Source organism: Thamnophis sirtalis, unplaced genomic scaffold (assembly GCF_051295495.1).
Source record: "Thamnophis sirtalis isolate CommonGarterSnake01/CBP01778 unplaced genomic scaffold, rThaSir2_p1.2 scaffold_6, whole genome shotgun sequence".
NCBI classification, from domain to species: Eukaryota; Metazoa; Chordata; class Lepidosauria; order Squamata; family Natricidae; genus Thamnophis; species Thamnophis sirtalis.
Genome location: NW_028261386.1, coordinates 52,054,449 through 52,068,083, shown reverse-complemented (window position 1 = coordinate 52,068,083; position 13,635 = coordinate 52,054,449). Strand labels below are relative to the sequence as shown.

Here is a 13,635-nt window from a genome sequence, read left to right as displayed (position 1 = left end):
AAAATTTTTGAATCCCACCCCTGCATACCATCCTGTTCCTGTATTAAAAACAGATGCTGGAGATCATTTCTATATATTTCTAGATGAAATGCAACACTAAAAACCATTCTGGAATGTTTAAACATATTAATATTAAGTGCAGATGTGGCAGATTTTCACTGGGAATGGTCAGTGTTTCTGTCTTCTCCTGACAGTTTTTACTCCCTATGACTAGAATATTAGTCAACCCAGCCTCCACACCAATAATATTCTAAAATGCATATGGTATGTTTTAATAGAAATTAAACTTTACGGCTGAACCCAACAAATATTTGAGACATTTCACTCATCTCCCCATGTTAGTCTTTCCTCAGTTTCACTTCCTTCCCTTTTTCCCTATGCTTTCTTTGGGTACAGTTTTAAGCCCTCTGAATAATCAGCTCAGAACAGTTTCTAAGAGATTCTCCAAGACCTAATGGGGGCAGAACTTGGAGAAGGTTGAATCTATTTGAACTGGCTGTACTGGCAGATAAATATAAGAGAAGGTGATCTATCAGATCTGGTCTGGAGTTGTGTAGGTCTTTGAAGGAGATAACTCAGAGGTGGTTTGCAAATCCGGGGCTACCAGTTTGCTTGTGTTCGCTCACGCGCACAACACTTCTGCACATGCACAGAAGCATCCAGGCAGGTGGGTGGAACCTCCTGCCACCGCCACTACCGGTTTGCCCAAACTGGGCCAAACCGGGACCAACCCACCTCTGGGTCAACTGGCATATTGAATTGCATCTAGAAGCCAAATGGCAGCCAATGCAGTTCACAAAGTTGAGTAAGTTATTCACAAAGTAAGTTCACCTAACTGTATCAGGATATATGCATCATTGCTGAAGCTGCTGCATTTTGTATCACATTTAGTTTGCATATTATTCTTGATTGCACATCATGCACCATGCCTGACTGCAATTGGAGCACCATAAAGAAACCTGTCGATGATTCAATACTATGTCAAGAGCACGCAAGAGACAGTTTGGTATAGTGATTAAGGCATCAAACTAGAAACAGAGACTGTGAGTTCTACTCCCACTATAGGCACAAAGCCAGGAGACCGGCCTTGGGCCAGTTACTCTCTCTCAGCCCTAGGAAGGAGGCAATAGCAAATGACTTTTGTAAAAACCTGCCAACAAAACTGCAAGGACTTGTCCAGGCACTCTGAGAATAAGACACAAGTGAACACAAGAACTAAAAAAAGTGCAATAATAGGGTGATCCAAATGTTTTCAAATTGTATTTAGCTCCATTTTTGTATGTAACCCGAGAATACCAAGTCTATGTTCTTCACAGTGTTCCTGTTCTTGTTTGTTCCATAAAAGCTGCATTAAGCTTAACCAGTCTTACTTCTGTGTAAGCATGTTTAGAATTACAACTGTAGATATGCAGTTTGAGCACTGCATATGATCATGAAGAAAAACATGCCCTTTGACTAGGTATTTCTATCACAGAGAATACTCCGCATAGAAAGGCTATCAATAATTACATTGGCTAAGAAAAACGGAGCCTCCTGGAGCCAGCCATACCTCACAATGACTCTGACATTTTACTCTCCAATGGACTTTGTTACCACAAGAGCATTTGCAGAACAACTTTTGCCCTCTCCCTCACTCTCGTTGTATTTCTTTCTTGCTAATGGAGCAATTTATCATCTGCTAAGAGGGTGGAGTTGCCCCTTAGAATGCATCATATATTAAATGCAAAGCATTTATGCTTTGGTCAATGCTGTGATTCATTGTATTTCCAATTTTAAAACTGCTCTTGGTTTTGTACTTCACTATATTAATCTTGATGCTCAATACATGTCTGAAATTACCTCTTAGCAGTCTCCAGTTCCAAGCTTCAATAAGCTTAAATGGCAAAGTGTTGTCTCCCAATTGGTCCAAAGTGCCACATGAAAGACAAATAGATTTAGTTTCCCTGCTCTAGCCGGATAATATAGCTAGCCATCCCCTATAGCCTTAAGAGCTCCCTATGGAAAGCAATGACAACCTGACAGGTTTTACAGCAAAGCAACATGTAGAGTTTAGCTTTTAAAGCACAAAAGCCTGGTGGGTTCACTCAGGAACAGAATATTCTCATTAAATCTGAAGTAAAAATTCAGAACATTTGGAGGGTTGTCACAATTTGAATTTGTGTACTACTCTCCAACCTTAATAAAACCTGAGTGCTTTTGACAAGTTGCACACTCTCTTTGGGATTTGAGTTGCGTCAGTCATTACATGCAAGCTCATTTAAGGGACGCTGTATGCAGTAAACTGAATTTAATTTAAAAAGTCTATCCAACTTGCTGCAAGTTGTTCTATACCTTTCCATTTTCCTACTGTTATGGCCTTCAAGAAGCTGAAAACCTGGACACAATGTATGCCAAATATGATAGTTTGAGCCTTGTCATTAATGTCTTCAGTAAGGACTCTGATTGTCTTGCTCTATGATCCATTCATTGATTTTTATTGTTACCCATAGTATTCCCAAGAGTCTCCTCTATCACAAAACTTCAAAAGTGTCATTGCTCCTTCCATTTGCATCTTCAAAATCCAATTTTCCCTAATTCCACAGAGTACCCCAGGGAAAACTATTGTCTGGACAATTTCGTTCTTTATAGTTAGTGACTTGTCATTTTATCTTTTCCATGTCTTCATTGTTGTCCTACTAAGTGCTGATTTACATCATATTTCATGATTACTGATTCCCTAACTGTTGATAGTCAATCCTACATCATCTCACATACATTATCTAGAATGATGTATGTATGTATGACTATATATATATATATATATATATATATATATATATATATATATATATGTATGTATGTATGTATGTATGTATGTATGTATGTATGTATGTATGTACGTACGTACGCACGCACGCACGCACGCACGCACACACACACACAGAGTCATATAATAAATAAATAAATAAATAAATAAATAAATAAATAAATAAATAAATAAATAAATAAATAAATAAATAAATCAGGCAAAAATGTAGAGGAATAGGTAATGACTTTGAAGGACAGTAGAAAGAGCCACAACTAAGTCAGCGGTGAGATAAGAGAAGCATGAGCCTGGGCCTAACAATTAGTTTGAGTAAACATCTCAAACAGACCCTCCCTAGCACACACTAAGATAAAGTGAGGCAGAGGGCAGATTGCAAGATTTTGTGATTACTTTAGCTCAACATAAAAGTAGCCCTTATCTATATGGCAACAGTTTTTACTCTGATTTATCTTGTTAGGCTGACATCAATCTTAGTAGTTCTTATTCCAATGGAACACATTCATTAGAGAACGTCATATGACACCTAATTGTAGTTTTTCATTGCCAAATGGAAATATAATATATCCAGGATCTTTAGTTACTTATTAGACGGTTCATAACCCATTGGCTCACCATTTGAGAGATAGTTCTTTGCCAAACTAGACAAACAGAATGACCACAGTCAGGCAAAAAAGCATTAGGAGTGGGAGTGATCTTTGACTTCCTGCTGACTTCCTCATTGACCTTTCTTTCTGCCAGGAAGCTGGCAAAGAATGTTAGAAATTATTATATGTCCCCAGCTGACCTTGACAATGCAGAAGTACTATAGCATGGTGGTGCTGAAACTACCACAATTCTGCCAAATCTCAGTCCCATGGTTTCCATATTTGGGGTACATTCTTTAAGCTAGCCTATCTGAAATATGTTGATATGTTGATTCACCATTTCATTCAACTGAAGGTTACAAATGCACAAGGAGAGTTTCAATGGCATATAGATTTGTGATATGGATTTTATCTTGGCACTAATGCACTCTCTTTTTTTATGTTTACAGACTATTCTCAGGCTACGTTAGTAACAGTTTTATGCCATTTATGGTTCTGATTTGATGGTGACTGTTGACTTTATATTGATTATGTTATCCTATTGGTATTGTTCTAAATAAAGTTTGATGTTATTAGATTGGACAACAAAGATTTTGCTTCCTCAACACTCTTGGGCTTATTTTATAGATTTTGGGCTGCTAATCACACAAATAACCTGTGATGTAACCTATTACATGCTGTTTTATAGTCTTCTTACACAATGGCAATGGACACCTTTCAGTATCTGTTAGTTATGCTGCATACATGAAAGAACAAAAACATGGAACTGATGTTGAAGCACATTCAGTACACCAGATACAGCTGGAATATTTGTGGATATCTAAAAGTAGTGACTTCACTGCTTGGAATGCAGTCTGAGTACACTAAGTACTGTTGTTACATACGTGAATGGGACACTGTGCAAGAGAGTTGCATTGTATTAAAAGCAAAGTGTCACTTTGAAAGAATTTTGGTTCCAGGCCAAAAAAAAAAAAAAGGTGCATGAACCACTTGTTGCCCAATAAAGATATTTTTGCCTCCACTTCACATAAAATCTGAACTAATGAAAAATTCAATGGACACGGAAAGTGAAGGTTTTCATTATTTGAGACAGATGTTTCAGAGAATAACTGATGCCAAGATTAAGAAAGGCAAATTTGTTAGTCCACAGACCAGATACATTATCAATGACAAGTGGTTTGAAGCGGTGTGAAATCTAAAATTTTTACCTACCAGTTCTGTGGGCGTGGCTTGGTGGAAGGGAGGGTCATGTGACTGGATGGGCATGGCCAATTTTTTTTCACTTTTTAAAGCATTTTTTTCCTACCTATTCACCCGAACCGGCAGGAAAAAAAGGTTTAAAAGAGGGGGGGGGCTTCTAACAATCTCGCAGCTCAGCTGTGAGCCACAAGATCATCGGAAGCTTTCCGCCCCACACTTTTTAAAGCATTATTTTCCTGCTGGTTTGGGTGAATAGGCAGGAAAAAATGCTTTAAAAAGCGGGTGGAAGTTTCTGACAATTGTGTGGTTCACAGCTGAGCTGCACAATTCTTGGAAGCTTTTTTTTACTACCGGTTCGCAGAACCAGGGACAATTGTTCCTACCGGTTCAGCCAAACTAGGAGGATTTCACTCCTGGTTTGAAGATCTGTTAGTAGGGCTAGAGAAAATCACCTGGAAAGCATTAAAAAATGTTGAGCTTTTTCTTGGCAGCTACAGAGCACCAAACTAATCAGCTGATTGACAAACTTCTTACAGCACACAAGACCATGAAGTGCAATTTGTCACCAAAGATTCATTTCTAGTCTAGACAGACATGGTGAAAGTTTTCACCAGCATATTGCCACAATGGAAAAACAGTATCACGGCAACTGGAGTCAGGGCTGCATAACAGTTGTTCACATAGCAGCAAGATACATCAGACACTGAGTACAAACAAAAATCAGCAGCAAAACACTTAGCCTTCTTGACCTCATGCAGTACATCAGAAACGTAATGCAATTAAATATATTGTAGTCATTAAAAGTTAATGTCATATTTCTCAAGATTCCTGTGTGATTCAGTCATGCTGAAATTATATTTGCATTCCATTTGAAGGAGTCTATCTTAATTACCAAAAGTTCTTCAGAAAACAAAACTTTTGGGGGAAAAAATCTTGTCCATTAAAGCAAAATTGTCCAGAGCATATTATTCATTCATGCATCATTAGCCTGGAGCCATACAAGTACCCTGGTTCCCTGAAAATAAGATCTCCCTGGATAATAAGTCCAATTGGGCTTTGGAGCACATGTGTCCAAATAAACCCTCCCCCCAAAATAAACCCTCCCCGAAAATATTGCAACACAGCAGCAGCCATGAGGTGACCACGCTCCCCGCCTCCTGCACCTCAAAAATAATAAGACCCTGAAAATAATGCCAAGTGCTTATTTCGGTGGTCAAAAGAAAAAAAGACCCTTTCTTATGGAAACATGGCAGTCCTCAACTTATGACCAGTCACTTAGTGACTGTTCAATGTTATGACACACACACACACACACCAAAGGCTACTTATGATTCAGTTTTGAAATTAGGGCCACTGCAGTGCCCCTGCAGTCATTTGCCCATATGATCAACTGCTGGGATGCTGTAGTGCCCACTCCTAGCTATCTCCCCCCATCTTCCTGCCCCACTAGGTCTCCACAGGTCTTGGCCAGCTTTGCCTCTCCAAGGGTCTTGGGCTGCTAAACAGAGGTACTGTGCTCACATTCTCACATATTCTTGTGATAAGATGATACTTTTCCAAATCATTGTCAAAGCACATGTAGCCACATGAAAGTGCACTTGAATCAGTGGTGGGATTCAAAAATATTTACTACCAGTTCTGTGAGTGTGGCTTGATGGGCATGGCATGGTGGGCGTGTCAGGGGAAGGATACTGTAAAATCTCCATTCCTTCCCCACTCCAGGGGAAGGTTACTGGGGACTTGGGAGGCAGAGAATAGATGGGAGAGAGTCCAGTCAGAGATGGTATTTACCAGTTCTCTGAACTACTCAAAATTTCCACTACCGGTTCTCCAGAACTGGTCAGAACCTGCTGAATACCACCTCTGACTTGAATTATCAATGAAAATGTCTATACATTTACATTAACACATCAATTTGTAAAACAAAGTGTTTGACAAAAATACAGACACTATAAATTGGCTGTAATCTGAATGTGGTCAGATCAGTTTTTTGATAGTACATATATAAAAATGATACTGAGGAAAACTGGAGCTAAAAGAAAAGGAAAAAACGAATAAAGAAAAATTACAATTCCTGAATAAAAATGAAAACATGAAAAACAATTAGAATATTAGGCTTCTGCTCTCCCAAAAGTTCCCAAACTACAGGGACTTAACTAAGAATTCAGAGTGATAGAAACCAAATGTTAGAGAATGTTCATGTTTGGAAAAGCTGTTCTACTGAACAATGGTATCTAATCTCCTGAATGCAGCTTAAATTATTAAATTTGAAAAAGTCAACATATTTGAGTTGAAGTAGCTCAGAACTATTATTTAAGGCTAGCTATATGCAGTGGAGAAAAATGTTTATATCGATTTAGTGGCATCTACAAGTAATTTCCACAAATCAGCCAAAATGGTAGTTGAACATCTCCCAGGAATTGATAATTATTAGAGCCAGAAAAGAAAGGGGAAAAGGGGGGAAAATGTAATAAAACCATTTCTCACTCAACCTTGTCTACTACTTCTGGGCATATCCCAGGAACAGTGCCATTAATCCTTAATTAAGCCATAAAAGTGCATTATCTTGAAATGTATTCAATCACTTTGGCATTAACAGTCTTTTTTTTTTCTAATTTCCTTAAGAAGCTTATCTAAAATAAGAACAAGGAACACTTGAATGCCATATCTAAACACTCACATTGGACAGTGTTCAGATCTGGAAAAGCAAAAAACAAACAAACCTGAAATTGTGAACAATTTCAATAATAACTTCCAACAAAAAATATTAAGATTTCAGTCTGAATATTTCACCCTATGAAAGCAATATATTTCAACATTTTCACATAAAGACCTGTGTATTTTATGATGTATGATACTTAAAATAAATCCATTGCAATCACTGAGACATGTTCTTCATTACTAATTTAAGTCTATTGCACTTCAGATTGTCTACCTTCAACATCATGTCTCCAACATTCAGACCCTGAATAAATGAAAATCATATTTACAGCAGAAATTAATACAACAGAAAGTCAGTTTTGTTGCACTCATTTAGGTTAGTTGCACATTTTCTGCTTAACCTTAATTCGGTAAAAAAGCAAAGTAATGTATAAGATCTATTGTACCAAACTGTGCCCCCCCCCCACACACAAATGTTCTACATACCTCCTGGTCGACCTAGAAAGAAGAGAAAGGACATGTGTCAACAAGTAAACACCAAGTCTTTTAAAAGTGAGAATTGTTAAGTAATAGACCTAATCAGAACATGAAAGCACTAAACTCATCAACTAGACCCTCTACCCTTGTTGATTAGTCTTTTGCAGAGTTGTTTAGGCCTACATTGTCTTTAAAACCCTTTTCACCTTTTTTAAAGTGTACAAGAAATTGTGCTAAATATAGTAGAAAATGTTGGTGTGTTTACTAGAGAATTATCCCGGAGTCCTATGGGATTGGGCGGCATATACATTTATTAAATAATAATAATAATAAAATCAGGAAAGGTTTTGATTGCTATGCAAAACTTGGGTGTAGAATCTTATCTATATTTTATTTACATGATATTCTTGTAATCCTGACCCTTCTTCTTTTTTCTGCTTGTAGTTTATAATCTCTTTATCTTAATTTAATAACAATCTTTATAAGGCTAAATAGTTTTGATATGTTATTATAAGTTCGAACAAGAAAAATTAAATACAAACTAGAAAGAAAAAGAGTAAAAGATTCAAGCAAAGAAAAAAAATACTAAATATCCAGTGCCTATTTTATGGAACTGGGACATCTCTGTTGGTTAAGATCATAGACCCGTATTGGAAAAGAAGTTGATGTTTATAGTATTTACTTGGCAAAGCCAACGAGCTTCCTTCTCTTCATCTTGAGCAATTCTAACTCCCATTTAAGCATAATTCTCTTTACCTTATAAAGTGATAATCCTATGTGCAAATGAGGGACCCGATTCCGATGTTTGCCACTATGTTTTTGGATCAGAGACACCAACACGTTGCAGAAGTATAAAGATCTTTTGCTTCCGTTGCCTGGCAAAACTTTCAACAAGTATTGGGGATTCATCCAAAAAGAACCTGAGGGAGGAAAGGGCAAAAATGCAGACCTCAGTCCCCAGAATGTCATCCTGTGCCTGGTTGTAACATTTATGTGAAGAGACTGCTAACCACAACAAAAATCCACAAAAATGGAATAGAGTTAACATTAAGAAAAATGTCACATAGACCATAAACTATTTTATTGATCTAGCTGGTCTGGTTTAAAATAAGCAAGCAAGAAAAATATTTTCCAAGGTAAGACTGTATACATTAAAAGAACTAAATGTCTTCCTTAGCAGTTATGAGATTCAATAATAGATAATGTTACCCATCTGGTGTTCACAAAATATTTTGGACTGCAACTCCCATTTGCCTTAACGAACACAGCCAAATCATGAATAAAAAAAGCTGCAGGCTAAAATACTTGGAAGGATCAAAACACTTTGAGGAAGATGGTGGCCATTTCCATATGGCTTCATTTATACTTTCCAATTGCTCTACATCCTTTTTGAAACTTTATCTTTGATCATCTTCAGCGTTACAAAAATTGGAACACACAGCAAATAGTGAATACTATGAAATCTTTCTCTTACTAATAGGAGAATGCAAAACCTTTTACCCATTCAATGCCCTCCACCATCTACTATAAGTCCTACAGCAACATGTCAAGCACACAGCTGATATAAAACAAAAGAAATTAAATAATTGTTACCATTCCTACAAATCCTTTTTTTTAAAGTAGTGTATAATAATTTTGATTTTCTGGATGGGCTCAAAGGATTGGGAATGAGGGAGGGGACATTTTATGGTGCTTCTCTTTGTTCCTTCAGGGCTGGTTTTAGTAGGTGTTAGATGGAAAAGTTACTCCTGTTCCCAACTACTCCTTTGCGGGGTGCCACAAAGGTTTGATTTTCTTCAACTTTTATTCAACATGTACTGTATGTGAAATTGCTGCATGAGCTTATCCACCAGTTTGGGATTTAGTATCATCCATAAACAGATGGTACCCAATTAGATCATTCAGCCCCAGTCCAATCAAGTAAGACAATCCTGGCCCAGTTCCTCAAAGCTGAGTGGATCTAAATGTGGTGGACGTTTTTGATTAAGTTCCAGCAAGACTGGGTAGATACAGTTATTGGGGAAACTTAGTTTAGGGAGGCATTGTATTTTTAGCGTTGGGGGAGAATTGCATGTCCCCATTCAAAAGTAGTGCTCAACTTGGAGCTTTCATGGATTCACAGCTCCTGCTTGATGGACACGTGGCATCTGTGATGTGCAAGTTGCACCCTTTCCTCAGATAGGAAGGTATTCAGACAGACATTCATGCCCTAAATACTTCACAGCTTGAATATTACATTGTGGTCTATAGGAGACTGCTACTGAATACCACTCAGAAATTTCAACTGGTTCAGAATTCAATGGCATGGCATATATGACATCTTTTCTCTGCAAACCTGCATTGGGTGTGATTCAATGTACTGGTTATGATGTATAAAGCCCTATATAGCATAAACCTTAGTTATTTAGTGTTCCAACATCTCAGGGGTTGCCACAAAGAAGAGGGAGTCAAACTATTCTCCAAAGCACCAGAGGGTAGAACAAGAAGTAATGGGTAGAAACTAAACAAGCAGAGAAGCAACTTAGAACCGAGAAGAAATTTCCTGACAGAACAATTAATCAGTGGACAACTTGCCTCCAGAAGTTGTGAATGACCCAACACTGGAAGTTTTTAAGAAAATGTTGGACAGCCATTTATCTGAAATAATATAGGGTTTCCTGCCTGAGCAGGGGGTTGGACTAGAAGACCTCCAAGGTTCCTTCCAACTCTGTTATTCTATTCTAATTCTATTCTATTCGAGGTGGCATCTGCCCAGCTAATTTAAGATTTAGGTTATTTTATTTAATTAATTAATTAATTAATTAATTAATTAATTAGTTTGTATGCTGCTCACTCTCGGAAGACTCAGGGTGGCTTACAAATAAAAGGGAAAGGGGATATAAAAACTAAAAAAAAACAATTAAAAATTCCACAGCATTCATAACTTAGGATGGGGCTGGATAAATCAACAGCCCCAGGACTGCCGGAACAGCCAGGTCTTGGTCGCTTTGCGGAAGGCCGGAAGGGTAGTAAGGGTCCGGATCTCAACGGGGAGATCATTCCATAGGGCCGGAGCAGCTACAGAGAAGGCCCTCCCCCGGAGGATCGCCAGCCGACATTGACTGGCAGATGGAATCCGGAGGAGACCTAGTGTGTACGATCTAATAGGTCTCTGGGAGGTAACTGGCAGGAGGCGGTCTCTCAGGTAGCCAGGTCCGATACCATGTAGGGCTTTAAAAGTAATGACTAGCACCTTGAAGTGTGTCCGGAGACCGATAGGAAGCCAGTGCAGCTCGCAGAGGATAGGTGTAACGTGGGTGTACCTAGGTGCACCCACAATCGCTCACGCAGCTGCATTCTGGACTAGCTGAAGTCTTCGAACACTCTTCAGGGGCAGTCCCATGTAGAGTGTGTTACAGTAATCCAGTCTTGAGGTGACAAGGGCATGAGTGACTATCTGAAGGGCCTCCCAGTCCAGATAGGGTCGCAATTGGTGCACCAGGTGAACCTGGGCAAAGGCCCCCCTGATCACAGCTGACAGGTGATGTTCTAGTGTCAGCTGCGGATCCAGGAGGACTCCCAAATTGTGAGCCCTCTCTGAGGGGTGTATAATTTCACCCCCCAGGCTAAGAGATGGAATAGCTGGCCCATCCTTGGGAGGGAGCATCAATAGCCACTCAGTCTTATCGGGATTGAGTGCAAGCTTGTTCGTTCCCATTCAGACCCTGACAACCTCCAGGCACTGGCACATCACTTCTACCGCTTCACTGAGTTGGCATGGGGCGGACAGATACAATTGTGTATCGTCCGCATATTGATGATATTTAATCCCGTGCCGGCGTATGATCTCACCCAGAGGCTTCATGTAGATGTTAAATAGGAGGGGGGACAGGACCGAACCCTGCGGCACCCCATAATTGAAGGGGCCTAGGGGTTGATCTCTGCCCTCCGACCAACACCGACTGTGACCTGTCCGAGAGGTAGGAGGAGAACCACCAATGAACGGTGCCTCCACTCCCATCTCCCGCAACTGTCGCAGAAGGATACCATGGTCGATGGTATCGAAGGCTGCTGAGAGGTCAAGAAGCACTAGGATAGAGAAGTGACCCCTATCCCTGGCTCGCCAGAGATCATTGATCACCGCGACCAAAGCAGTTTCCGTGCTGGCAAATTTGGGGGTCTTTCAATTAAACCATGTCATCTATCAGTACCCAAGAAGCTCTCCTTCTCTGCCAGAGTGGCTGTTCTCTGCAATGAGGTTCCCATTGAGGGTCAGAAGGCTCCAATCCTGTTGACATTCTGGGGACCATAAACACCTGGTTGTTCTCCAAGACTGGGGGGGGGGGGTTTCAATGGCTAGAGCCCCCTCTGTTAGATTATTTATTGTTTTTTATTATTTTTTTATATTGTATGGTATTTTTTGGTTTGCCCAAAGCTGCTTGGAATCAAATGGCATCAAACTGAATAATAACAACAATAACAATACCCATCAAGATAAGGCGAGTTGGATTTGGAGTCCTGGTTTTGGAACAAAAAAAGCATAAAGTAGCTGCTTTGCCATCCCACACTAAAAGCCCAATAAAAAGCCTGGCACTTTGTGTTTAAGTGGAGGAGGAAATAATGAAAACTCTTGTCAGCATCACTCAGTTCCTTTGTCTGGGTTATTGTGGAGGGTAACTATATAAACTTAGAACAATCTGCAGAACTCAAAACAGAGCAAAGTTATTTGGGGCTACACTGGGATGGTTGAGTAACTGCGGTAAAAGAGAACCTGTGGCATTTTCAAGCCACCTTCCCCTTTAGGTAAAGGTAAAGGTTCCCCTCGTATATATGTGCTAGTCGTTCCCGGCTCTAGGGGGAGGTGTTCCTCTCTAGTGCTGTCCAAAGATGTCTCTGTGGTCATGTGGCTGGCATGACTAAATGCCGAAGGCTCCCAGAACACTGTTACCTTCCCACCAAAGTGGTCCCTATTTTTCTACCTCCATTTTTACATTCTTTTGAACTGCTAGGTTGGCAGAAGCTGGGACAGGTAATGGGAGCTCACTCCGTTACGCGATGCTAGAGATTCGAACCACCGAACTGCCAACCTTTCTGAGCGACAAGTTCAGAAAGTCTTAGCCACTGAGCCACCGCATCCCTTGACCTTCTCCTTTAAGAGCCTCTAAACCAGTGGTTCCCAAAGTGGGCGGTACCACCCCCTGGGGGGCAATGGGATGACTTAGGGGGGCGCTAAGAGGCAAGAGGGTGGCAGGGGGGGTGCTAAGAGGCAAAGGAGGTGGCAGAGGAGTGTTGGAGATGGCCCCCTCGCAGGGTGCAATTCTGCCTGGGGCTCTGTTGGCCGCCAGTCATCTGAGCACTTCCAGAAGGGGTGAAATTCAGTCTAACATCCCAAAGACTGGAAGGGTTTTTCGCCCACTCGCTTGCTCGTTCGCTCAGGAGACATACAAGCATGTCTGGCCGGGGGGGGGGGCAAAGGGGAGCAGAGAAAGAAGAGAAGAGCCTTTTCCCTGCATTTCTCCTCTGATCCTACTCTGTGTGTGCTGTGTGTGGAGAAGAGGTGCGGGACTGAACGGGGCTGTCCTTTGGCCTGCATTTTAGGGATTGGGAATTGGTGCTGCATTAGACAGCGAGTCCAATGTCACTGCACTCGCCTGCCTGCCTCTTTTGCGCTTTTAGAAATGGCTTTACTTCTGACTCCCTTTCTGGGACTATGCTACGAGCCGCCTCCACAAGGATTGCACTGCAGCTCACAACGGAGCCACCCCCCCCAATCCCTCTTGCACCTGCTCCACACGGACGCTCTCAACTGCCTCTACCCCTCCCACCTTAGAAATGCAACACAAGTAAACATGTGGTGGGAGGGAAGAGAGGCTAGCCCCCCTCTGCCTCCTTGCTCCATTCGTAGAGGTGGCCTTAAAAAGCGAGGAG

The 13,635-nt window shown here is 40.6% G+C and overlaps 1 protein-coding gene across 1 annotated transcript in view; it reads right to left on the bottom strand.

Moving 5' to 3' along the window:
- The window catches only part of CAPN14 (calpain 14), a 58,515-nt gene that overhangs the window by 19,539 nt on the left and 25,341 nt on the right, over positions 1–13,635 (bottom strand). The window contains exons 11-12 of the mRNA XM_014053313.2: positions 8,485–8,648; positions 7,738–7,749 (exon numbers count right to left, since the gene is read on the bottom strand). Of these exons, the coding sequence (XP_013908788.2) occupies positions 7,738–7,749; positions 8,485–8,648 (176 nt within the window). The remainder of the gene's footprint in view (positions 1–7,737; positions 7,750–8,484; positions 8,649–13,635) is intronic.